The following is a 26,015-nucleotide window of genomic DNA, read 5'->3' as shown; positions in this document are numbered from 1 at the left end:
CACGAGGCATCTAAAACAAAATTTTCCGACCAGCCTCGCACGTGAAATATTTTGAATTCGGAAGCGGGCGCTTCGATCCAATTAAATCTCCCCTTTCTTCACCCTTCCCTTCATTACATTTTTCCTCGTTTCTGTCCGTGAAAGACATACAGCAAACCCTCCTTCCCCTCTCCATCTCCTTCATTACATCTCCGCATTGCAGAGCACATCGATCTGAGGTAACACGGTTCCATTGTTCCAAAAAGCTTCATCCTTTAATGGTTTTTTGCTCTGTTTGTCAAATGTTACCAGTCGCTAGTTCACTGTAAATCCATCCACCTATTCGAGATCTCTTCGTTGTTTTTAGCGTTTTCCTCTAGCTTTGGCTTTGAAGTTTGTAGATGATGCTTTGTTGATCTGTGATGTTTCGGTTTTGCTTCCCGGCTCAGCTTCAGAAGCGTCTCGGACTTGTGCATTATTTGAATTGTTGTCTTATTATTTTTTATTTTCTCAGGGGTTGGAGGTTCTAGGTTTCGTCAGCTTCTTTCGGAAGCTTGGTTTATGGAGACCACAGACACGAAAATAGTTGCCGGGGGTAATGCTCACGAGAAGGACACTTCACAATGTGTCAAAGTTGCGGTTAATATCCGGCCGTTGATTACGACAGAGTTACTTGTAGGATGCACTGACTGCGTGACAGTCACGCCAGGGGAACCGCAGGTATGCAGTCGTGGTTTGATTTTGTTGGTTTAGTTTTATGCTTCGTAACTAAGCCCATTGTATTCGGTTTCACTTTTTACTTGGTGTTCTTGGCATCATTTGCTTAGTTCATGTCTGTTAAGTCGTTGTTTTCCTTACTACTGCTTCCTCCAAGGAAGCAAGCCTATGTGTTTCCCCACTTATTTTTCGAATTCCTGCAAGGTAAAAATTGGTTTGATTTAGACATGGCACATAGAGAGTCCTAAATTTTTTCTGTCTCACCATCAATTTCTAAAATTATTCTGTACTGGATCGCAGATTAAAAGAGCATTTGTTTTTTAGTTTGAAAAAAGGAACTCTGAGAGAACTGTTTTCATTTGGTTACACAGGTACAGATAGGTTCTCATGCATTCACGTTCGATCATGTCTTTGGAGGTGGTGGAGCTCCATCTTCTAAAATTTTTTATGATTGTGTGGCTCCATTGGTTGAGTCACTTTTCAATGGATACAATGCCACTGTTCTTGCTTATGGACAGGTCAGACACGCTTTGGTTAATATAGAAAAGATATTTTTCTCTGGAAAAAAATTTCAATCGGCTTAGTGTTGTACAAGCTCTGTTATCTTGTTTCTTCTTGTTGGTTCAGACTGGTTCAGGCAAGACCTACACAATGGGAACTAATTATACAACAGATGCAAATAGCTGCGGAATAATACCAAAAGTAATGGATAGCATATTTTCAAAAGTAGAAGCATTGAAAGAAAGCACAGAGTTTCTAATTAGAGTGTCATTTATCGAGGTACTGACTACTTTGCACTTAGCCTTGAGTCTTTTAGTTGGATTTTATTGTGCATTAATTTGTCGATATTTGATGATTGGAAGTATTAAGCTTTGATATGTTGCAATACATGGTTTATTTGGTTCAGACATACACAACCCACTAAAAGCAACTCCCTCCTATATGTGTGACCTTTTAATTACTTGTAACCTGTTCATGTTGATGATAACATTCCACCATAATTTTCTCACAGTCCACTTACGAAAGTTTCTTGGCTCACAGATCTTCAAGGAAGAAGTGTTTGATTTACTAGACCAGAGTCCAGTTTGTCCTACTAAAAACGATGTTACTGCTGCTAAAACTTCAGCTATATCAAAAGCTCCTATTCAGATTAGAGAGACAGTCAATGGTGGAATAACCCTTGCCGGCGTCACAGAGGCAGAGGTTAGATCAAAAGAAGAAATGGCCTCATTTTTGGCTCGAGGTTCTCTATGTCGTGCTACTGGGAGTACAAACATGAATAGTCAGTCGAGGTTAACTTAAACTTTCTATTTATGTGAATATTGCTACACTCTCTCTCTACTACATGCTGGCACCTAACTTTCTTTTTTTGTGCTTTTTTTCTTTTTTGTAGTCGATCACATGCTATTTTTACAATAAGTATAGATCAAAAGAAAATCCCTGACTGCACAAATGCTGGTGCTATCAATGATGAAATTGCTGATGATATTCTTTGTGCAAAGTTTCATTTGGTGGATCTAGCTGGTTCTGAACGTGCAAAACGGACTGGAGCAGATGGGCTGCGTTTTAAAGAAGGTAAATATGTTTTACTATGTTTGTAGAGTTTGTTGATGGGTTTTGGTTTTGGTGGCTACTTTCTAACACAGTTTTTGTATATAGGGATTCATATAAATAAAGGTTTACTCGCTCTGGGTAATGTGATAAGTGCCTTGGGTGATGACAAAAAACGGAAAGAAGGAGGGCATGTTCCATATCGGGATAGCAAGCTAACACGCTTACTGCAGGCAAGGGGATTCTTTTAGTTGGATTGTCCTCTTTTTGATATTGTCTTCATCCTGTTTGTTTTTCCTTAGATTCTTGAAACATGCTTATCTGGTTTCATATGTGACAGTTCTGTAGTAACATATTCTCGTTCCTACTCTAGACCCTATATAAATTTGGGGCTCAGTTATTTTGTGTTTCAGCACCCATTCCTCCCATGAAATCAATAGCAACTATTAGGTGGTTTCTATGCGTAGACTTCTTGCCATATGCTCAGCCTGAAGGAAATCATTTGATAGTTTTCATTACAAAACCTGCATTAATTTTAGAAGAAAATTGTAAATGTTTTTTTTTTCTCATTGATTTGCAAAGAACTCAATCAGCTGTTACTACTTTCATTTTTAATACAAGAGTCCAAATGTTGCTTTCATCATGTTACTTGGTGAGTCTTTTATATGGTGTTAAAAAATTCTTTCCATATAAAGGAGTAGGTAATCCTTCCTTTGAAGAAATACTCTTTTATTTTTTAAATATTTCTATATTGTTTGACAATTTTTTATTTTGCAGGATTCACTTGGCGGTAACACTAAAACAGTTATGATAGGTTAGTTTACATTGTTATTAGCTATATACTTTTGCAGGTAAACCAGGGATAACCTGGGCTTCAAGGAGAGTCGGAATTCAGTTGCCTAAACAAATCTGACTTCTGTTTTCTGGCTTCTCTTCTATTTGGATATAGAAATGATTCTCTTTTTTCTTTTGCGTAGCTTGTGTCAGTCCTGCAGATACAAATGCCGAGGAAACACTTAATACTTTGAAATATGCAAATCGAGCTCGCAACATTCAGAATAAGGCTATTGTATGTTGGTCAATGGAATGGGACAATCACCCTCCCTCTCTTCCTTTTATCTCTCTTATCAATGATGAGATGGTCTAAATGCACTGATTTACATGTAGATAAATCGGGATCCAATGGCTGCACAGATGCAAAGGATGAGGAGTCAGCTCGAGCAGTTGCAAGCTGAGCTCCTCTTCTTGCGTGGTGAAGGGGCACCATTAGAGGAGCTTCAGGTAACTTTTATTTGAGATGTGCGGTTATTATTTGTTAAACAAATTGATGTTTCAACATGTTGTATCATTTTCTTTTTTCTTGGTGTAGATTCTTCGATACAGAATTTCAACCCTTGAAGCAAGTAATGTAGAACTACGCAAGGAGCTTCAAGAGAGTCAAATCACTTGTGATCGTTTGGCTCAATGTGCTTTGGATGCACAGGTATACTCACAGTGATAGGTGCAACTCTTATTGCTAAGGACATAGAATTTACAATCATATGTGGTAGAAGTTATATAAGTGAAACAAAATATATGAGCTAACTTATTTAAGTAATAAACTGACTTAAATTTATTAATTTTCCTTATTTTAGACCCCTAAAGTATTAGGTGGTCGTCAAGGAAAATTTGGAGTGATTTGTGAATTTTTTTTTTCAAAAGGCACAGGATTTTATTAAAATCCAAGAGGCAATGGAAGGGGGAAAGCCCCCAACAAACAAGAAGAAAAAAGAAAACAAGGAAACAAAGATTACAACGAAAGAAAGGGAACTAAAAGTTTGGGCTGTAGCCTTGGATGAAGTTTGAAAAGCAATATAATTTCTCTAGTGTGAAGTCTTGGCCCTATGTCTAACCAAAGTTTGGGCTGTAACCTGTGTTGTAATCAGCATTGAAGAGAAAAGAAAATTCCAGAGGCAGGTTAGCAGATGTAACTTTTCTTTTGGAAATGGACAAAATTATCATCCATAAAATAGTATGTGAAATTTTTTGGACAGGCATAAGTTATAGAAATAGAATCTTTCAGGAATTTGTTTCTGTTGCCAATTTGGAGTTAAAAAAGTAGATTTTCATAGTTGCATGTGAAATGCTCATTTTCTTTTTTCTGAATGCTTTCACCTAGTTAGTCAATGCTACAAAATATATTAAGTTGAAAAGCTTAAGCTATGGTAGTTTCTGAAGTCAGTTGAAGCATAGTGAATTTTGATTATTTGAACATTTAGAAGTAGTGCTTAGTGTAGTTCTAATAAGAAATATATTTTGGAGTTCTTAAAAAAAAAGAAATATATTTTCGATGATATTATTTTCTATGGGATGCAAAGGTAAATAATTGGAAGTTCAGAAGTGAATTGATATTCATTGAGAGATTATCTTGGATAAATGAGAGATTTTTTATGGTATTTGTATGGGAGATGACTTCTTTATTTTATGGGTTTGGACAAGTCCATTACCCTAATCTTCCTCTTTTCTTCTCTATCTTCTTCTCCTTTTACATCTTAGATCATTTCTCGCTCTGATACCTTGTTGAAACTTATCATTCAATGATGTGTAATCACAATAGAAGAGGATTAAGGGGTGAGAAGAAGAACAAGAGTTGTGGAGAGAAGGTTTTAGGAGGAGAAGATGAAGAGTTACGAATTTGGAGAAAAGAGAAGGAAAATTAGGGTAATGGACTTGTCCAAACCCTCCCCCTTAAGTTGTATTTATACATACCAAAAGTACTAATATTACAAGAATACCTTCACCCTAGTAAGAGTGAATAAGAGACATACATCATAAACTAATTACATTAGTGCCATCTTTATGAGATACTCTTTATTTACCATCATGCCACCACTGTGTGGGCCTGTGGGCCTTCTCCTTGGTCTTTGGGCTTGAGGCCATCTTCCACACACACTTGGATGTGTGGGCCTTCCAGGGTCATGTGGGCTTGGGCCCATCTTCCAACAATTCTTGAGCTATGTTCACCAACAGTGGCAATTCTAACCACTAGAAAAATTTCTGTCTTGAGTTCACCTATTGATATACAACTGGCTTCTTTCATAAAAGAGGTACTCTTTAACTTCTTAGATGTTTAATTTTGTAAAAATGCAGTGAAGTGATGACCTCCAATTGTTAATAACCTCTTTTTGTACATTTCTATGACCTAGCTTAAATTTGCTAACAAGATACCAGATCATCTTTTGATTCCATGTGCATAGTGAATGGTGAGTAGAGTGGTGAATTGCAAATGGCAGAAAAAAAGTAGAAACCTGATAAATCGGAGTCTTGGAAATGCTCTTTTATATGTGTGAAATGATGGAATGAAGAAGATTAAGGAAGAAAGAAAAAGAGAAATAGGAGAGAGATGACTGCTGCAAGAGAGCAATTAAGCAGCTCTTGTTAGGGTTCAAACTTGATCCCTAACTTATAACTTAAGTGAAAAATAGAGTACAAAGACACAAATACCTTTATACACTTAGCTTATTATAACTCCCACTCTACACCTCCAATTACATGAAAAGGAAACCATAGGGACACCTAAACATTCTGAGTAAAATAATATGCTAACTAGGAGGTATAGCCTATGTAAAGTTACCAAACTACCCTTTATACTGTTTTCTAACGATACGGCTTGGCTCCATTTAGAAACGGCAGTCTGAAAATAGCTTCTGTTCATTTTCTGACTTATCTTCCAGAACCGTTACATACTATTTGGAAGTGGCTTCATTCTGAAAAGATAGTTTTGATAGCTTTTGTTGATATGTAGACTTGTTCTGTAGAAAGCTTGCAACTCGTTTTTCTCCTACCCTCAAAAATGAAAAACTGTTCTGACTATTTAATGTCTATCTTTCCCTTGATATACTCGATGCCCCTGTTGATAACAATATGGCTTGGCTCCATTTAGAAACGGCAGTTGAAAATAGCTTATGTTCATCTTCTGACTTATCTTCCAGAACTGTCACATACTATTTGGAAGTGGCTTCATTCAGAAAAGATAGTTTTCATAGCTTTTGTTGATATGTAGGCTTGTCTTGTAGAAAGCTTGCAACTCTGTTTTCTCCTACCTTCAAAAATGAAAAACTGTTCTGACTATTTAATGTCTATCTTTCCCTTGATATACTCAATGCCCCTATTGACCTTTGTGTTACACCAACTAAACAGGTTGAGAAAGACCAGTTGATGATGAAAATTCAATCAGCTAAAATGGGAAAGTCCTGGGAGGAGATTGATGACATTGATCGAAATCAGGTATACAATTTTTTTTCTACTATCTTTCCCATCAGCCTGTGCTGATATTGATATGAATGTCTCATTCTTGTTTTTGTACATGCTTTACAGGATACTAATTTACTGAGAAATTATGTTGCGAAGATTCAAGAGCTGGAAGGGGAGTTGTACAGGCTTCAAAGCTTTAGTAACTCCAACAAGAATAGCTTAATTGGTTGCCTTGAATTGGAGGAGGAAGAGCTCCACTCCAAAGAGTCATTTTGCCCTAGCCTCAGTGGTATGTCATCAAAGGGTTATCAAACTTTTGATCAGTTAATTCTTGGAGCAGACTGAACCATAGGAAAATTCTGGTAGATATGATATAATTAGGTTCCAGTTCCTTTAAAAAACATAAAATATGTGAAATTTTGTGGCTGTTATACTTAGTCTTTGTTTTTCTTGCGTGTGAGATATTTCATTTTAGAAGACTGATTTTCATCTTTGTTTTTAGTAGTTTTTTCTTGCATTTGACTGATTTTCATTTCAACTGTGGTTTCATGTTTGAATCTGCTTATAGATGAGCTTGATGAGGCTGAAAAGGAGAGGGAACATTCCTCCATCCAAGATAAATTAGATAAGGAGCTCCAAGAGTTGGACAAACGACTTGAGCTGAAAGAGGTAATGATTGCATGGTTGAAGCTTTTCTCTTACTTTGGAGGCCCCAGAATAGAAATTTCACCTTACTGTCTTGTGTCTGCAATTCATTGCTTCAGTGGTAACTTCTTCTATATGTTTTTATTTTGGAGCTGTATCATGTCCAAATTATGAATGAACAATGAAGCATGTACTTCATTATTAAAGTCAGTGGGCATTGAAGAAGCATGCAGGTGGTTTAAGAGATTATTTTTGAACAATGATTTCTGGTGTGAAAAGAAAGTTCTTTGGTGAATATACATTTAACACATTTTTTGTTGGAGTGTCTCCAGCACTTGTGCATTGTTTGCTTATACTCCGTATTATTTTATTATCTGAAAAACTTTTCAGCTGAATAATGAAGAGAACTAGGCTGCCATACATCAGTGCATTGAGTCTTTAATTTTTTTTCCGTACTTCTATGCTTGTATTAGTTTATTTGTTGATCTCATGTCTTGCTGTGCTGCAATTTTCAGTCTATGTTGGTTTCTTGTCTATTTTTTACTGAGATTTCCTCTCTTACTGCCAGGCCAAAGGACTGTGCTTATAAATTTCTTTTTAATGGTAAATAAAAAAAGAAGCAAAACTGGAAATGGTTGTTATGAAGATCTAAAAAATTCATTGCACATGATCTTAGTTTGGTCATTTTGTGCTTTCGAAAATATTTTTTTCTTCACCTTGTTCTAATAGTCTCCATTCTGCTTATTGAAGGCGCAAATGAAAAATTTCTCAAAGGCTGATACATCAGTGCTCAAGCAACACTATGAGAAGAAATTATTGGATTTAGAACAGGAAAAGAAAGATTTGCAGGTAATGTGCTACCATAAAGTTGTTTTCATTGTCTCTCATCTTGTCTGATTTCTTTCATTCTTTATATATTGCAGAAAGAGATTGAGGAGCTGCGTCTTAATCTTGCAAATATTTCATCTTCCTCTGATGATGGTGCTCAAAAGTTAAAAGAAGAATATCTTCAGAAGCTGAATGCACTTGAATCTCAGGTTGGTCAAGAGTGACATTATCGTGGTAGAGGATATATGATACACATGTAGAAGTTAAACAAACTTCTTATTTTTTGTGTTAGGTGTCAGAGTTGAAGAGGAAGCAAGATGCACAATCACAGCTTTTGAGGCAAAAGCAGAAAAGCGATGATGCAGCAAAAAAGCTACAGGATGAGATCCAAAGAATAAAATCTCAAAAGGTGGTCCCTCTTTGCTAGATGAAAGTTTGATTAGTACTGAATTAGGTGATGGTTTCCTTCATTTAGTTGTTGGCATCAATGTGTAGGTTCAGCTGCAACATAAGATCAAGCATGAGTCTGAGCAGTTTAGGGCATGGAAGGTTTCGAGGGAAAAGGAGGTTCTTCAGGTATAGACAAGGAGAGTGAAAGTTTCTTGAACAGTCATCCCCCTCAAAGGACAATTCAAGTGTTAATAGATATCCGGTCTAGTTAATTTTTTTCTGTTTTTTTTGTGCAAACCAATACTGATCATAATGAACATTTCAATCGTTCCCCATTAATAGCTTCGGAAGGAGGGAAGGAGAAATGAATATGAGATGCATAAATTGTTGGCTCTGAATCAGAGGCAAAAGATGGTAAAGATCCTTATGGCAGTGATAAGCCAATATTTTCTTCTCATTGTTGGAAAAAAAGCAACTATGGTGCTTTATTGATTGAGACTAACATGCTCTTGTTTTTCACTGACAGGTTTTGCAACGGAAGTCAGAGGAAGCTGCTATGGCTACTAAAAGACTGAAAGAGCTTCTAGAAGCTCGAAAGACATCTGCACGGGAGATAGGTGGTAGGAATGGGAGTGGTCCTAGCATCCAGGTGCTTGAGAACTCTATCTGAATTATTTGTTAATAATCTACACCTTTAATGTATTTAATTGCTGTTGTATTCTGATAATTGCTGCAAACGATTTTCTAAATACTTTTCTCATTATGTTTTTTTTTTCTATGGTGAAAAGGCATTAATGCAGGCAATTGAACATGAGTTGGAAGTTACAGTTCGGGTGCATGAAGTTCGATCAAAGTATGAGAGGCAGATGGAAGAGTAAGGCACAACACTTGTTCTAATAATTAAGTGATTTTTATTTGTTCCCTTGGTTCAAAAAGAAATATTGTGTAGTTTGTCAATGACATCAAAATTTTAAAAAAATAATCATACAGAGTGAGTTTGCATAATTAAATTCTTCTTTTTCCTCCTCTGAAGCAGAAAGAGCTTGAAAAAGATGGGCTTGAGTATGGTGAAGAGTCTGAAAAGTTTAATACATAAAAGAAACATTTATGAAAGTTGCATTATATAGGAGAGAAGGTTGCCTTGCTGGAGGAAAGGAGCTTGAATCAGCAAAAAGTTCAAACACTTCTAATTAGTCAGATGTGCAAAAGCTAGTTTTTCTGTATTGGAAGGGTATCTTGGTCGTCTTATGGTTGTAGAATTTGTGTCTAGTCTTATATAATCATTGCTTACGAACTCAAAGGTTTTAATGGTTGGACTAGGTCACAATTGTCAACTGTAGTTAGCACGCATAAGATTGGTATCTTTTGGCATTTTATAGAAAGAGATAGATCATAGATTTCAAGGTCAAAGCATTATCTCTTTGTATATCTTTTGATAAAATTGCTCTCTTCTTTTCAAAACCCTTTCTAACTTGGTAGGATGTTCAAACCAAAGGTCATGATTGTCCCAATTTTATGTAGGTTTAAAATCAATTAAAATGCAAATCTACGGGCTCTTTGTTTTGCCTAGAGATTGGAAGTGCAAACTTAACCTCTAAGAATTTTAATTTTTACACTAATCTCTTTCTGCTTAGGTCACTTTTTTGTTTCTGTTCCAATATTACAGGTTAGGTGTCTTTTGTGTATTTATTATTTGACTCTGTTCCCACCTTCAGTTTACCATCATGCATTCAACTTTAATTGATGATGTTTTTAACAGGAGGACTACAATGGCTAAGGAGGTTGCTAAACTTAAAGAAGAATCTCAAATGCTTAAGCAGAACACAGTAGGGTGAGTTCAGTAGCTTTTATGCATATATGCATGTATACGATTTCCTATTAGTACATTTGTACCCTACATTTGAATGTCATCTACATTCTGCAGGGACTGCCCTTCAGCAATGTCCCCTGGAGCTAGAAATTCGAGAATATTTGCCCTAGAAAACATGCTGGCTACTTCATCTAGCACCCTTGTTGCCATGGCATCACAACTATCTGAGGCAGAAGAGAGGGAGAGATTATTTAGTGGAAAAGGTCGTTGGAATCAAGTCCATTCCCTCGCTGAAGCAAAGAATCTAATGAATTATTTGTTCAACCTGGCGTCCTCTTCAAAGTATGAAATCTGCCCTAAAACTATATATCTATTAAAGGAAGGCTGCAAGCACTAATTTAACTGTTGTTTACTGAACTCCGTTTGCATTTGTTTTATGTGACTTGATCAGATGTCAGTTGCGGGATAGAGAATTGGACTGCAGAGAAAAGGATTCAGTTGTAAAAGAGCAGAAGGAGAAGGTGGTCAAACTAAGTAGTATGTTACGCCAGTTGGAAGCAAAGATGGCAGAAATGCACCAACCGGAGAAGTTGTTGGTTAGTCTATCTGATCACATTCTGTTGATTGGCATGTTTTGTCATGAATACCTCTTTGAAGTGTGGTACAAGCAAAATATTAATACTTTCAACACATCTTCGATCTCCTTTCTGGTTTACCAGGATCATGTGTGATATATGATGTATACTATGTTCAGTCCATGCTGATTAATACATTTTCTTGGGAATATGTTTTTGTATTGTCAATGATTCTTATTGTTGATTAATTGCTGAAATTATTAGTGTCCTATCTTAATATTGTTTGGTTCAAGCATTGACCTAAATCATTTCTTTCCTTTGACATTTACATGTTGACTGGTAGGACAATAATTACCAGAACAGGAAACATGAACAGGAAGCAGAACAAGAAATAGAACGGAAAATGGCCAAGATGTTTATAGGAAATGCAACACCAACAAATGATGATAAATTTTTGAGAATTTACTTTAAAACATTGAGGAAAAAACAAGAAACCATTTTGAAACTTGTAAGAAACAAAGAATTGAACGAGACTTTCCTGTAGGTTGTACCTTAAAATGAGATATAGAAAGGTAATTAATGCTAACTCTTATTGACAACAATTGTTGAATAAAATAAAAGAATAATGATTTTAATGGGTTTTATTTAGTGAAATGCTTTATTTGAACAAAACACTTTATTTTGTAATTTTGGACCTCAGTCTTTGAGGAAACATATATAATAGAGAACTTCTGAGGAACTTCCCAAATAAAAACTGAGGAGTTTTTGTGCTTTCACAAAATGTTTCCCAAAATGTCTCTTGAAAGTTTCGAAAATGTTTTTCAAGTTTTGGAAAGGTTTTGTTTTGGTTACCAAGATGAATACCCATGAAAACACGAGCCCACAAAGAGTTTCTGGTATTATGTGTAGTACTCATTATTGTGGTTTTATATATTACATTTTGATCTTTGCTGAGATTGCTTATGTTCATTACTATGTGTGTGCTTGGAAGTTGATCAAATAGACTGGATTGAGGAGCCAAAAATTATCAAATGGTATAGCAAGTAAGCTGGTAAGTGTTATCCAGTAAGGCCATTTCTGGCAACAAGTATAGCCATTTCTTACAGCTTAGAAAACAACATTCCAAATTTCTTTCTCGTACCAGTGATCTGCAAACCCGGTAAATTGGCTTGACGACATGAGATTCTTTTCCCAAACCTGTGTAGAGAATGCCTCAATAATATGAACCAAAATATCAATTAAAAAGTAACCCTGTTTATTTTGAGAGAATTACAGAAAAGAAAAGAAATACTAAAATTTCAGGTCAAAATTTTTATTCTCAAAAGCTATTACTGTTCTTTTGTTGTCACTCACTTTATCTTAAATTGAACTGCCCTTATTAATAAGAGGCTGGGTCATTGGGTTACTTGGTATTGATAGGCTTTTGTCAATCAATACTGACTTTGTTGAGGTTGATTTCTGTTACTGTTTTTTTTTGGCCTTTTACTTTACTATTACTCTGTGTTCTTTTACTTTACTATTACTCTGCGTTCACAAAGACTTACTATGCACGCTTCTTTGATACATCTTTGAGACAGAATGTCAGTCTAAAGAAAGCTGCTATGGAAACTGATGCCAGACCTGAAGCTCAAAACTCAAACAATGGGGAAGAAGGGCACAACTATGATCTACGAAAGGCAAGTTTTTTACTTCAATTTACCTATTTATGATGGTAAAGTTTATTTATTTTTTATGGTGAATTTATCCATCTATTTAGATGTTTTTCAATGAGATCTTTGTTCACTCATTTTAATTCTACCGCTTGGCAACAGTGTCCACGAAGTTCTCAAATTTTCTGGACGGGCTTGGATGATATGGACACATCAGAATCAGATCATTCTTACCTCTCTGACATGGCGTCTGATTCTGAATGGGAGAAATCTGAGCTAAAACAATCCAAAAGGGTGTGGCCAAAGAAGGACCTAAAACCTGGGCCTCATAAGACAGTGCTACTCACACCGATAGAGGTTGAGAACACATCTGATGAAGCAGTTTGCCCTCCTATGGTCACCAAATCTGCCCTCGAGACGTGTTGCTCTTGTAGCAGGTACTCTAAATGCAAAACCTCTAAATGTGCATGCCGAAATGCTGGCACCTCATGTGGGGACACTTGCGGATGCATGCCCACTAAATGTGCGAACAGGTTAGCAGACTTCATCAGTGCAGAAGGAGAGGAGTCACCGCAGGATGAGATAACTGGAGGTGATAAGGACATTTTGGAGTCAGATTTGGATAGAAGCAAGGAACTTGCTACTCATGGTGCTTTGCTGCTTCAGAGTGCGTTTGGTCAGAAGCCTGTCGAGGTAACAGAAGACGATGGTCCAAAGAGAAAACCACTATCAGATATTGGCAATAAAATTGTACGTTCTTTCACTCTTTCTCCTTCTCTCTGTTTCTGTGTGGGGTTTTGTGTCTACAAACATGCACGTAGTACACTTAACATAGACTGGGGACTTGAAGGAGGTGAGACATGTTTGGCAGTGGCTGGGCGTCTGACCAGTAAAGAGGAACCGATGTGTAAATTTGAGCATGGTAGGACGTATGCTGCAGCTGAGGTTGTGATTGCTTTTGTTTTTGTGTCTTTGGAAGTGTTTGTGCAAATGTTGATAATCCAATGCTGCTCTGTTTCTTGAGATATTTTTTTCCTTTTCATTAACTGAAGTTATCTTTGTAATGTCTCCTGTGGAGGGCTGATCCAATACGAAAAATCATTTGGTGTGAAATATGCTATCTCAGCCGTCCGATCTCCTGTTTCGCACCAAATAGTTTTTCATATCAACTGTGTTCTCCTGTGTTCATATTAATTTATGTTCCCGCAATTAGGACAGTTAGATATACTAAATATGATAGAGATCTCATGCTAACCGAGAGGCCACTGTGATCGTACATTTATTAGCTCCTTTAGATGGCCATTTCAGAAATGCTGAAAATTGTCTGACCTCTCAACAGCTAAACTTATAATTCTTCCAGGATGTTATATTTGCCATCAATGATTATGATTATAAGCATTTGGGACCTTAACCTAAGGAAATGATGATGCAGGTCAACTCAGGGGCACCAAGGCAGCAAAACCAGAGAAAGAAGTGGGGAAAGAAATCAGTAGTTCAGATAATACAGAACACGCCACCAGCTTCTGCTGAGTCAGGAGATATAACTGAAGCCCACAAGCCGACAAATGAAACAGTTAGACCAATTGACATTCCATTGAAATTCCCGCGTGCTATGGCCTCTGTGACCATAAATAGCAATCCCTTGAGAGAGCGAAATTCAAATACTATTTCAGATGAAGCTTTGGGTGACAAAGATGTTGGACCCACCGCAAGAAGCCCTCCCCGGCAGTTCAGAGAACTGGAGAAGGAGAACAGGAGCTGATTATCTTGTGAAATGAAGAGTGGCTTTTTCCATCATGCCCTAACAGTTTCTTCCCCGGAGATCAGTAGCCCTGTCGTCCAATCTTCTGGAGGATCTCAGGAAGGAAATTTAGAGTTCCATAGAGGGGCAGTTAGGGCCAACTGGGTAAACAACATGCTTTCCCATGGCCTGCCTTCATGTCCTTGTTCTGATAGTGGTGATGTTGTGTAATCATTAATCTTGTATAAGAAGCATGTGCATATTTGGTTACTCCAAGATCTTGCATATTTGGTTACTCCAAGATCTTGTATCATGTTTCGTTTCAACTTTAATTACAGTCAAGTTTATCAGTTTGGTTCTTTTTTTCAGTGGGTAAAAAATTAATCCTTCTGTTATTTGTGAAGCTGCTGCCATTAGAAATATGAAACCCTCCAAAGCTGCCAAGAATATGCCAGACAGCGGTGTGAATAAATAACAAGTACAATTTTTAGCTGGAAGGAGACGGTGGTTTTACTGGTGGATTGGAAGGTTTAAACTAGGGTTCTAACATGATAAAGAAACAGCTTGGAGTTCAATGATTTTAACCCTTTCTTTTTCTCTTCTGCTCACTAAAATCAGTGTTCTCATGCCTGGATGTTTAGTTACAAGTTGACTCACCGAGATTGATTCTGAAAGGCTGATTTCTCAATGAGTTATAAATCAAGCAGAGAAAGAAAAAAAACCAATGGACAAAACTAGTAAAACAAGAATGAAAAAGATGCAAGCTCTAATATGAGAAATACATGCTCTTAATACTAGCTAATAAAAGCTGATAAAGTTGAGGTATCCAAGCTCTAACAGACATCAGTGAGCAGCAATAAAGCCAGACCAAACTGCTTCTACAGGTTGCAAAAATGAGTTGTGGCAGCTCTTAGGCTGTCAGGGCATGAAAAGAGAGCCAAGAAAAGAAGGCGAATCAATTTATGCCCAGTTGAAGTTTCTCTCATTTCTTTTTCTTCCTATTACTAGAAATCTGTAAGATATCTGACTTCAATAGTTGATAGTTTTGAAAGTGAAACTTGGGGAGGGGTTTTTCCTCTTTTCTCCCACAACAGTTTCTAAACAATGGAAACAAAGTCTTTAGTGCGTACTCCAACACTTTCCTCCAACACTTTCCTCTAATTCTTGCTGCTAACAAATGTAGGTTTGAGAGTTTGAATTTGATTATCTACAAGATGAGTACACACATGCTTTTCAGCACCAAATTTTGTAAAACATGATCGGCAATTACATGAAATACTTTGGCTCCATTTACATAAACTCTTTTTCCTCTCTGCCTTTCCTTCACCTGCTAAGCACAACAGAGTCAGCTACGCTCGCTCTGCAATTAACAATGCTTCAAGTTCCTGCCTTCGGCGCTCCAATTCCTGGAGTTATTATGTGACTCAAAATGTTCAAAGATGAGAAACTGAGACCTTGAAGTAATATATTACTCACAAATTTTAGTGAGTTACCTCTAAATCTTTGGCTGCTTGTTCTCTTGTTAGTTCTTTTCGCATCCTGGCACGTTTGAGGCAACCAATGCACAGCACTCCCTGGAAATTTGTCTTTCAATTAAAGTTTGATGACAAATGGTTACCATTCGATGTAATTACACTATACTCCGTTTTGAAGACATGTTGATCTTACAGAAATAACATAAATCAGACCACAAGCAAGAAGCAGGTAGCTCGCCAACTCCTGAAGGAAAATGAGGTCTCTAGATTCTCCTTTAAAATCAGGGAAAGCTCTGGTCATCACAGCAACACTGAACAAAAAAGATTAGGCCGTCCATTAGCAGTTCAAATCTACAAATTATGGCAAAAATGAAATGTCCTTGGTAGGTGGAAACTGTGCTCATGCTTTTCCAAAAGGTTCTTAAGCTGTGGATAATACAATTGACACGGTCAATATCATAAAGATCTTAGTGAGTGTATTTGCATATTGGGAATTAATATTAAGGTTAAGATGGTTAGCATTCAAAACTAAAGCCGAATTTCAGATTACAGACACTTAAGCAGGCATTGCTGCCAATAAAAAACTCAAAAAGAGTACTTCCAGTGTCAGGGACTATATGAGAGCTCCATTGTTTTCTAAAATAATGATATATCCATATGGTGAGAAAAGGCACATACAATATCTGTAGCATCCCCCTTGCAACCCAATATTCCAACACCTACATGATTAATAATTAATCAACACACTTCACTAAAAAAATAAAAAACAGAAACTTAAAAGTAGCATGAGTGAAAATAAAGTCCAAGGAAATGTGTAGGAACATAGAATGACAAAGCAAAATATAGCAAAACTCTGTGAAGGAGGTTGCTAGGGGACTTCAGACTGCATCGATTCCACTAGATGATCAGGAGAAAACACATCCAACTAGGAATTATAACATAAAGCGGCACTAACCATTACTGTAAGAAAAATATACATACAAGGCACTAAAACAGAAACTAACTTCCACAGAGGAAAAACAACAAATAACAAAACTGAGAAATAACAAACGGAGAGGAGCTCAGGTTGCATCAAAACATAAGCTATTTGTATCTGCATATCCCTTTTGCAGCCATCACATTAACTTAAAAACACATTAAATCATGGACTAAAACAATAAAGAAAGAAAAATTAAATGAAAAACTCACATTCCAAAATCTCAGTATGATCGCCCATTCCGTCTCTGCAGCTGCCACGAATAACGCAATCACCACCGCATAGCATCGTAAGATTCCACCAAATATCTAAAAATACCAAAACCCAAAACTCAAACAATCTCAAAAGACAGAAAAAGCTAGGACAAACAAATTCTAAAACTCAAACAATCTCAAAAGACGGAAGAAGAAAAGACTAAAACAATAAAATTTTAAAAGTAGCGGGCGGGATCCATTTACATCAGATCCGTGCTTGAAAGATCTAACCGCAGCCAGACCATTCACAAAAACACAAAGAACTGCAGTTACGCCAGTCAACAAGCTAAAGCACCTGCAAACAGACAAAAAAGGGTCACCCCTCGCCCTAACCCTCACCGAAGGAGAGGCGCTTCTTTGAGAGATGACTGGTTCTGTATTTCGGGGCATTGGTGAAGTATCGGGATTTTGATTTAGAAAATTTGGTCTATGGGAAGCAAATTTGGTGACCTTTGGGCTTTTATAGAGCCGGGAATCGAAGGAAGCTTGCAACTGGAGAGAAAAACTGAATCGATTATCTTACGTTGTTCTTTGCTTTTTGAAGCTCTTTTCGTATAGAAGCGTGGGGACTGTTGAAATGGAGTGGGAGCACAGCTTCCGGGGGAGAAAAGAGTGGGATTCCTCACCTGTCTTTCAAAGAAATCGTTGAACGTGCCACGTCCACTTCTCCGCCTCCGGTCCTTCGTGTCGGAACTCGGATCCGAATATGTGATTTTCGATATTGCGGTTCATCGTAACCGCCAAACCTAATGTATGCAGCAGACCAAATCGGAGTTTTGGTCCGGACCGATTACTACCCTCCGGATAAAAAAATCGGCTTTCTACGTCATAAATTAGGGGTGGCATCGAGCCGAGCCGAACCCGAACCTGCCTATGTTCGACTCGAGCTTGATTTAAATATTTCGAGCCGAGCTTCGAGCCGAGCCTCGTCTCGAGCCTAAAATTGTTATCGAGCTCGAGCCCAACGAGTTCGAGTCGAGCTTGATTTAAATATTTCGAGCCGAGCCTCGTCTCGAGCCTAAAATTGTTATCGAGCTCGAGCCCAACGAGTTCGAGCCGAGCTTCGAGCCGAACTCGAGCCTCAACATACATTTCAAACTTTTCAAAAAATATATATCGAATAAAATGTATATAAAATTATGCATACATTTTATATAAAATTGGGCATAATTTATATATATAATATGTGTATAAGATTGGGCATAACCTCTACTTAAAATTGAGCATAATCTATATATATAATACTTGTATAAAATTCGGCATGACCTTTACTTAAAATTGGGCATAATCAATATACATAATACCTGCATAAACACTCCATAAACACTCCATAAAATTGTTTATACATTCCATAAACACTTCATGAAATTGTTTATACACTCCATAAAATAATCTAAACACTCCATACACTGCATAACATTATAAATAAACTCCATACAATGATCAAACACAACAAAATTAAATAAAATATCACTATCAATTTACAATCACCCAAATAAAAACTATAAATTCTTTAAATAAAATCATATTACTATTACATACTTACTAGAAAATTACAAGAAATATTTTAAATTTTTCTTAGGAAAATTAAATGGACCTCTTATTGCCTTTTCTAAGGAAATAAATAAAAATTAATAATTAATCTAATATATTATTATACTTATCGATAAAATTTTAATCACATAAAATGTCAAACACAAAATTACTATGAAAATTGCCTCATGCTCAAAGTATTATATCATCAACTGTCAAATACTTATTCAAAACTTTTCTATATGGTTTTCTAAACCATCTTGGCAAGAAAATCTTACTTGAAAAATTATAGGATTTTTTAAAAAGAATTTATAATTAGAAAAATATTTTGAAAAAATTCGAGGCACTAATGGTCCCTATATTTCTATTAAAAATGTTTTTTCAATATTTATTGAAAAAACTAGTCCCTGGAAACGTATTTCTACTAAAATATCTTTTCAATTTATTTAAGAGCCATGAGGAAGGGACAAAGAGTTTTTTTTTCCTTGTTTATGATCTCACACGTAGGGGTGGCTTTGAATAAATTATATATAAAATTATGCATATATTTTTAAAAAATATAATGATAAGGGAGGTTCAGGATTGAATTTCAATAATGGATTAAAATGCACCAATATTAATATTTTTTACTCCAATTGTTGTCTAGCTTGTTTTGTAATTTTTGAATTTGGCCATAATTTATTATGGCCTCCTTAGTGCCCCTAGATAAAAATTTATATTCTAGGAAAAACTAAAAGTATTTTTCCTATGATACATATTCCCAAAAAAAACCTTTAAATAAAATCTTATTACTATTAGTGACTTATTAGAAAATTATAGGAAATATTTTAAAATTTTCTTAGGAAAGTTAAATGGACCTTTTATTGTCTCTTCTAGGGAAATAAATAAAAATTAATAATCAATCTAATATATTATTATACTTATCGATAAATTTTTAATTAAATAAAATATCAAACACAAAATTGCAATGAAAATTATTTCATGCTAAAAGTATTACAGCATCAACTGTTAAATACTTATTCAAAAATTTTCTATACAGTTTTCTACCCCATCTTGGTACAAAAAATCTTACTTTGAAAATTATATGATTTTTAATAAAAAATTTCAATTAGAAAAGTGTTTAAAAAAACATGAGACACTAATAGTTTATAGAAAATTATTTCTATAAAATTTATTTTTAATTTTTTTCCAGAGGAAAAAGTTTTTTTTTTTATTTTATGATCTCGCACGTGCGAGATCATCTTCTCGCAAGGAAGGGGGAGATTATTTCTCCCCTGTTCTGGTTTTCCGCCGAGACGACCCCGAGGGAAGGGGCTTACGGCGCCGGGGAGGATTTATCGTCGGAGATGACGGCCACGACGGAGTTGGCGGCGACGGAATCGGCGGTGACGGAAGCGGCGGCGACGGAAACAGAGGCGACGGCGAGGAGAGGAAGAAATCGAACGGACGGACACAGCGGCGGCCGGCGAGCAGCTGCGACGACGGTATAGACGCCGGAGAACAGCTACGACGGCGGTAGAGGCGGCGACAACAACCGATGGGAGGGGTCGACAGTGACGAGGGGGGAGGAAAAATTTTTCCCCCCTCGCTCTCGCTCCCGCTCCCGCTCCCCCGCTCGCTCGCGATCCCGTACCGATTCATGCCGATCCGACTCATTTCGAGCCGGCTCGCGAGCCAACGAACCGAACCTAGCTTCGGTCGAGCTCGGCTCGTTAAGGTAAACGAGCCGATTTCGGTGTTCGAGCTCGGCTCGAGCTCGAAAAATGACGAATCGAACCGAGCCGATACCGAGCCGGCTCGCGAACCGGCTCGGCTCGAAGCCACCATAATCACCTTTTATTACTTAAAAAAAATAACTGTAAGGACGATAATGCCCCTACTCACTAAAACTCAATTACACCCTTATATCTTCTTCATTACAACCATGACACAACCTTTTGATTCGAGAAGCCTCTTTTATTCCCTTCTCTTTACCTACTTTCAATATCTTACCACTACCTTTTGTTTTCGAAATCTCATGAGGATAGATCGAAGGATTACTTTTACTTTTCTCATTCCTAAATTCATTTTCCACTTGTTTAGGTAATTGGAACAAAAGTAACTACCGGTGAAAGGCGGATATTTTCTCTTTTGCAAAAGCATATGTTTCATTAGAACAATTTATTATATATAACCAATTAACCCAAATAGGTCTCAACTTACTGCTTTAATGAGGTGTTAAGGGCACTACATCATCTCAAATTTCACAACCCCTATGATTTGAGCTGACAGTTATACTTTGTGTAGTCTCTTTAGGAAGTTGATCAATATACTCATTTTTTAAAACGATAAGAATGTGTCTACAAGGGATACCTTCTAACTTAAAACTTCATACAAGGACAATAGGCAAGTTGTTGATGTGGACCAATAAATATATAAAATAACAAAAATAGATAAAAAATAATTTTATTTTGATATATAATATGTTATGCATAATTAACAAAAAATCGTAATGACTTTTAGGGCAATTCCAAGTAGAGATAGTCACCCAAGTCGGTAGCCTGACCTGGCCAGTCAACCAAGTCGACATTAAATGGGTCAATAACTCGTTTAAAAAATCTATAAAATCATCTAAAAACTATTAATTAAATTATCTAATGATATAAATATTCACATACATTATCAATTAAAAAGTAGATAAGTCATCAAGGAAGATATCAAATGCTAATAGTTAATTTACTAGCCATATAAACAAATAATCTGATTAATTATTCATTAAGTTTCCTTCATGTATAATTTACTAGCTTAGGATATAAAAAAAATCATTTGCATCAAGCAACACACCACTAGTATTCTTAATTGTTGAAAATATTTAAATTGCATTGAGACATTAATAGCAATTTTTTGGTTCACTTCACATATTCACACACATTATTAAATATGAAATACTAAAATATAAATAATAAATAAATAAATGTGTTTACACATTAAAATATGCATAGACAATCATTAGTTACAAATGCATGAGATGATTTGTATAATACAATAAATATTAAATTAAAAATAAAAATTAAATAACATTTTAAACAAATGAGTTTGGTTCAAAATTGGGGGTAGGAACCTGGAACCAGCTCGAGTTGGATCTTGAACCACCCAATTCTTTAAATATAGAGCGATTCGGGTATCAAGTTTGTTCTGACTCCCATAACTGACTCGATCAGTTAAAAACCCGTGTCGACTCAGTGACTCATAAAATAATGAGTTTAACCCACGTTTTTAGTTGTTTAGAGCATGGTTTTCTGGACTTGGGTAGGGGTGGCGTCGAGTCGAGCCAGGCCGAGCCCGAACCTGCCTATGTTAGAGCCAAGCTTGATTTAAATCTTTCGAGCCGAGCCCCGTCTCGAGCTGAGTTTGAGCTTCAACATACATTTAAAAATTTTCAAAAAATATATATCAAATAAATTATATATAAAATTATGCATACATTTTACTTAAAATTGAGCTTAATCTATGTATATAATACGTATAAAATTCAGCATGACCTCTACTTAAAATTGGGCATAATCTATATACATAATACCTGCATAAACACTCCATAAAATTGTCTATACATTCCATAAACACTCCATGAAATTGTTTATACACTCCATACACTTTATAAAATAGTCTAAACACTCCATGAAATTGTTTATACACTCCATATACTCCATAAAATAGTCTAAACATTCCATACACTGCATAACATTATGAATAAACTTCATACAATAATCAAACACAACAAAATTAAATAAAATATCACTATCAATTTACAATCACCCAAATAAAAACTATAAATCCATTATAAATTTATAAACTATAGTTGTTTTTCTTCATGCTAGAAAATAATATACGTCCCTGCATGAGCAAAATCTCCACATATAACAAAAACAAAAAAAATAAAATTAGTTATTGTCGGATAAAAAAATACTCTTCCACTACTAGTTACTTAATGTCGTTAAAAATATTAAAATTACCATGATGAGAAAAACATGAAAAATCATGTAGCTGGTAGCATTATCTCTACACTATTCTTCTAAGGCTGTAATCAAAAAACAAAATTTTAATAAATAAAATTAAAAAATATACTAAAACATATCATAATAAATAATTAATCAAAGAAATTCACCTTTTGATTTTTCTTTACACCGTGAAGAGCCCGAACCCAATCACTGCCACAAATCAAAGCTTGAACTGTATTTGGTGCCAAGGAAGAACGATATGAGTCTATTACTCTACCACCAACACTAAATGTAGACTATGAAGCTACTGTGGATATGAGAATTACAAGGATGTCTGCTGCCATTTTAGATAATACCGAAAATTTCATATGATTCACTTTCCACCATTTTAAAACATCAAAATCATATTGTGAAGTTCCCTCACAACTATATACACCTTCAAGATAAATTTTCAATTCTGACCTTGATGAATTAAATACATCCACTTGTTTCACATACTTCATTAACTTTGACCAACCTGAACTTGATGAAGGCCTACGACTTGTGGAAACAACCATAGAACTAGTACTTGAAGCAATCTCTTCATTTCTAATATCCACATTATATAAGGATACATATTCATCGTAAATCTCATATAAGGTGCATCAAACTAAATTTATATTCATTGTAGCTTCTTCCTTAGAATATATCTCTGGAAAACACATTTCAATAAACCTTAATTTGACCCTTGGATCCAAAACTGAAGCAACAACCATCAATAAATTGCATTCACCCCAATACTTCTCAAATTTCTCTTTCATTCTACTAACCATTGTCCTAATGAAAACATTTTCATTTGTAGAATGATAATTCAGAACTTCTTTTACCCTATATACCTCACTAAGGTACAAATTAGAAGTAGGGTAGTCACTCCCAGAAATTATATTAGTAATTGCATTAAAAACTTCTAAAATCTCACACACCTTGTCAACCTTTTCCCATTCATCAAGACTTGCCAAACAATCATAAGTTCGTTTTCTAATTTTAAATCTAGAGAATGGATCTTTGAATTATAATGCAAAAGACAACATGTCATAAGTGGAGTTCCAATAAGTTGGACAATCATTAACCAACCTCTTTTCACCAAATTCTAGTTGTTGTACAATTTCAAAAAAAGTGTGAAGTCTAGCCTTAGACAGATTTATGAATTTGACACTTTCACGCACATTATCAATGATATCCTTAATCTGAACAAGATCATCTTGTACTAATAAGTTCAAAATATGAGCACACCAACGCACATAAAACAACTTTCCACCACAAACCAAATTTTTTTTCCTTAAAAAATCTTCTTCCAAAACTCTCATACAAACATCATTATATGCAGCATTTTCAACTGAAATACTAAAAACTTTATTTTCGATCTCCCACTATTTCAAACACTTGTAAATAGCATCTACTATATCAACACCACGAAGAGGAGGAGGAACATGCACAAAACTCAAGACTCATTTTTTTAGCTTCTAATTACTGTCAATAAAATGTCTAGTAATAACCATGTATTCAATCTTTTGATTTTGGGACTTCCAAAGATATGTGGAAAGACTAATCTTGTTAATCTCTTTTAACAAAATTTTCAATTTCTTTTTCTCTGCTTCATACACCTCCATACACTCCTTAACGGTCTTACGAGATATTTTGTCATAATTCATATTTGCTATCTTCATTACAAAATTAAATCCCTCCTCTTCTACTATCATGAATAGATGCTCATGCATAAGAATCCAATGAGTAATGAGTACTCTCATGTTAGCTTGATCATATTTTCCTCCAAAATCCATAAAGGAAGTCCAGATGGACTCTAATCAACATTAGACCCCGCTCCCACTGGTTGAAAGTTTAAGGTTTTTTGTTTTCTCCTTGCTACTTTTCTACTAGTGCAACGTTTCAAATGTCGACTCATATGTGTGGTGACTCCACTACTAATAACACTCAAATTTATTTTACAATGAACACACTAAGCCTTTTTTGTACCATTAAATGATACTTCTTTGAATTCCAACTACACATGAGATTTTTTTTGTCTTTTTGAAGTATGGGTAGAGTCACTTTCATCTTCATTTATGATAATTTCATCTGGGCCCACTTCTATGACAGAGGGTAGTGACTCTGGTGGAGTTGAGTCACCATTTATGGCCACACTAGAACTAGTGTTAATTATTGATATCAATTGAGGAAGTGTTGATATTTTTACTTGATTTGTGTCAGGACCTTGAAGAAACCTATGAACATTTGACAAGGTTTAGGCATCATATATCATCCAATGAGTGAATTTAAGACATCAAAGGTTCACACACAAGGTCTCAATTTCCCAAAGATAGAAAAGGAACTATCAAATCGCTTTTGCACAAGTCAGATAACATTTAGAACAACAACAAATATAAATTCAATGAGAATTAAGAAAGAAGGACAAAAACTAGCATTTTTTATTTTTTTTTACAATAAAGAGAAGTTGGATGCAATTAAGAAAGATCTTGATTCCATTACCTATAATATAGTATTATTGAACAGAATATGTTATCAACACGAACATTTTTTTTTTTTTTTACAATAAAAAGAAGTTGGATGCAATTAAGAAAGCTCCTGATTCCATTAACTATAATAGAGTATTATTGAACAGAATATGTTATCAACACTCAAAATCATGAAATAAAATTCATACCGGTAGTTTCTTCCAAGGATTTATTTCCGAGTGTACATTGTAAGTTCAAGAAAACTGTTAGATGCAAATATCTGCAAAAAAAAAAAAAATCGCTTTTGCTAATACATCAAGCCAAATAACATTTTAGAACAACATCAGATATAAGTTCAATGAGATTTAAGAAAGAAGGAAAAAAACTAACATTTTTTATTTATTTTTACAATAAAGAGAAGTTGGATGCAATTAAGAAATCTCCTGATTCCATTAACAATAATAGAGTATTATTGAACAAAATATGTTATCAACACTCAAAATCATGAAATAAAATTCATATCGGCAGTTTCTTCTAAGGATTTATTTCCTAGTATACACTGTAAGTTCAATAAAACTGTCAAATGCAAATATCTGCAAAAAAAAAAAAAATCGCTTTTGCTAATACATCAAGCCAAATAACATTTTAGAACAACATCAGATATAAGTTCAATGAGATGTAAGAAAGAAGGACAAAAACTAACATTTTTTATTTTTTTTTACAATAAAGAGAAGTTGGATGCAATTAAGAAAGCTTCTGATTCCATTAACTATAATAGAGTATTATTGAACAGAATATGTTATCAACACTCAAAATCATGAAATAAAATTCATACAGGTAGTTTCTTCCAAGGATTTATTTCCGAGTGTACACTATAAGTTCAAGAAAACTGTCAGATGCAAATATCTGCAAAAAAAAAAAAAACAGATCACTTTTGCTAATACATAAGCCAGATAATATTTTAGAACTGCAGCAGATATAAGTTCAATGAGATTTAAGAAAGAAGGACAAAAGCTAACATTTTTTATTTTTTTTTACAATAAAGAGAAGTTGGATGCAATTAAGAAATCTCCTGATTCCATTAACTATAATAGAGTATTATTGAACAGAATATGTTATCAACACTCAAAATCATGAAATAAAATTTAAACCGAAAATTTCTTCCCGAGTGTACTGTGTAAGTTTAAGAA

General features: G+C 35.3%; 2 protein-coding genes across 2 annotated transcripts; one reads left to right on the top strand and one right to left on the bottom strand.

Moving 5' to 3' along the window:
- Positions 1-105: 105 nt before the first annotated feature.
- LOC137952786 (kinesin-like protein KIN-4C) lies at positions 106-14,499 on the top strand. Its single transcript, XM_068799852.1, has 27 exons — positions 106-218; positions 494-699; positions 1,068-1,214; positions 1,324-1,476; positions 1,738-1,988; positions 2,090-2,271; positions 2,356-2,480; positions 3,025-3,061; positions 3,225-3,316; positions 3,415-3,528; positions 3,617-3,730; positions 6,427-6,513; positions 6,604-6,769; positions 7,049-7,149; positions 7,876-7,974; positions 8,049-8,162; positions 8,246-8,362; positions 8,449-8,529; positions 8,686-8,757; positions 8,870-8,992; positions 9,132-9,217; positions 10,103-10,174; positions 10,268-10,495; positions 10,605-10,749; positions 12,306-12,404; positions 12,540-13,127; positions 13,810-14,499. The coding sequence occupies exons 2-27, from the start codon at positions 541-543 to the stop codon at positions 14,137-14,139; spliced, it is 3,882 nt and encodes a 1,293-aa protein (XP_068655953.1). The 5' UTR covers positions 106-218; positions 494-540; the 3' UTR covers positions 14,140-14,499.
- Positions 14,500-15,248: 749 nt separating this feature from the next.
- Positions 15,249-22,890, bottom strand: LOC137952549 (uncharacterized). The gene is made up of 8 exons (XM_068799632.1): positions 22,851-22,890; positions 17,347-17,449; positions 17,028-17,118; positions 16,782-16,877; positions 16,272-16,312; positions 15,787-15,904; positions 15,612-15,692; positions 15,249-15,524 (listed from the first exon to the last, which is right to left on the bottom strand). The coding sequence occupies exons 1-8, from the start codon at positions 22,888-22,890 to the stop codon at positions 15,468-15,470; spliced, it is 627 nt and encodes a 208-aa protein (XP_068655733.1). The 3' UTR covers positions 15,249-15,467.
- Between the last annotated feature and the right edge of the window lie 3,125 nt (positions 22,891-26,015).

The sequence above is a fragment of the Aristolochia californica genome, unplaced genomic scaffold (genome assembly GCF_029961685.1).
Source record: "Aristolochia californica isolate CCGP_79_NKW_82.1479 unplaced genomic scaffold, dmAriCali1.0.hap1 SCAF_16, whole genome shotgun sequence".
NCBI classification, from domain to species: domain Eukaryota; kingdom Viridiplantae; phylum Streptophyta; class Magnoliopsida; order Piperales; family Aristolochiaceae; genus Aristolochia; species Aristolochia californica.
Note: the sequence above shows the minus strand (reverse complement) of the source record. Positions and strands in the feature narration are given on the sequence as shown.

Excerpts from the sequence above, each read along its gene's own strand:
- LOC137952786 (XM_068799852.1), top strand. The coding sequence starts at position 541 with ATGGAGACCACAGACACGAAAATAGTTGCCGGGGGTAATGCTCACGAG. Across the intron at positions 2,272-2,355 it reads TGGGCTGCGTTTTAAAGAAG|GGATTCATATAAATAAAGGT; the intron begins GTAAATATGTTT and ends TTTTGTATATAG. Across the intron at positions 10,175-10,267 it reads CTTAAGCAGAACACAGTAGG|GGACTGCCCTTCAGCAATGT; the intron begins GTGAGTTCAGTA and ends TACATTCTGCAG.
- LOC137952549 (XM_068799632.1), bottom strand. The coding sequence starts at position 22,890 with ATGGTTGTTTCCACAAGTCGTAGGCCTTCATCAAGTTCAG. Across the intron at positions 16,878-17,027 it reads CTTTCAAGCACGGATCTGAT|ATATTTGGTGGAATCTTACG; the intron begins GTAAATGGATCC and ends TGGTATTTTTAG. Across the intron at positions 15,905-16,271 it reads AGGGGGATGCTACAGATATT|TGTTGCTGTGATGACCAGAG; the intron begins GTATGTGCCTTT and ends TTTTTTGTTCAG.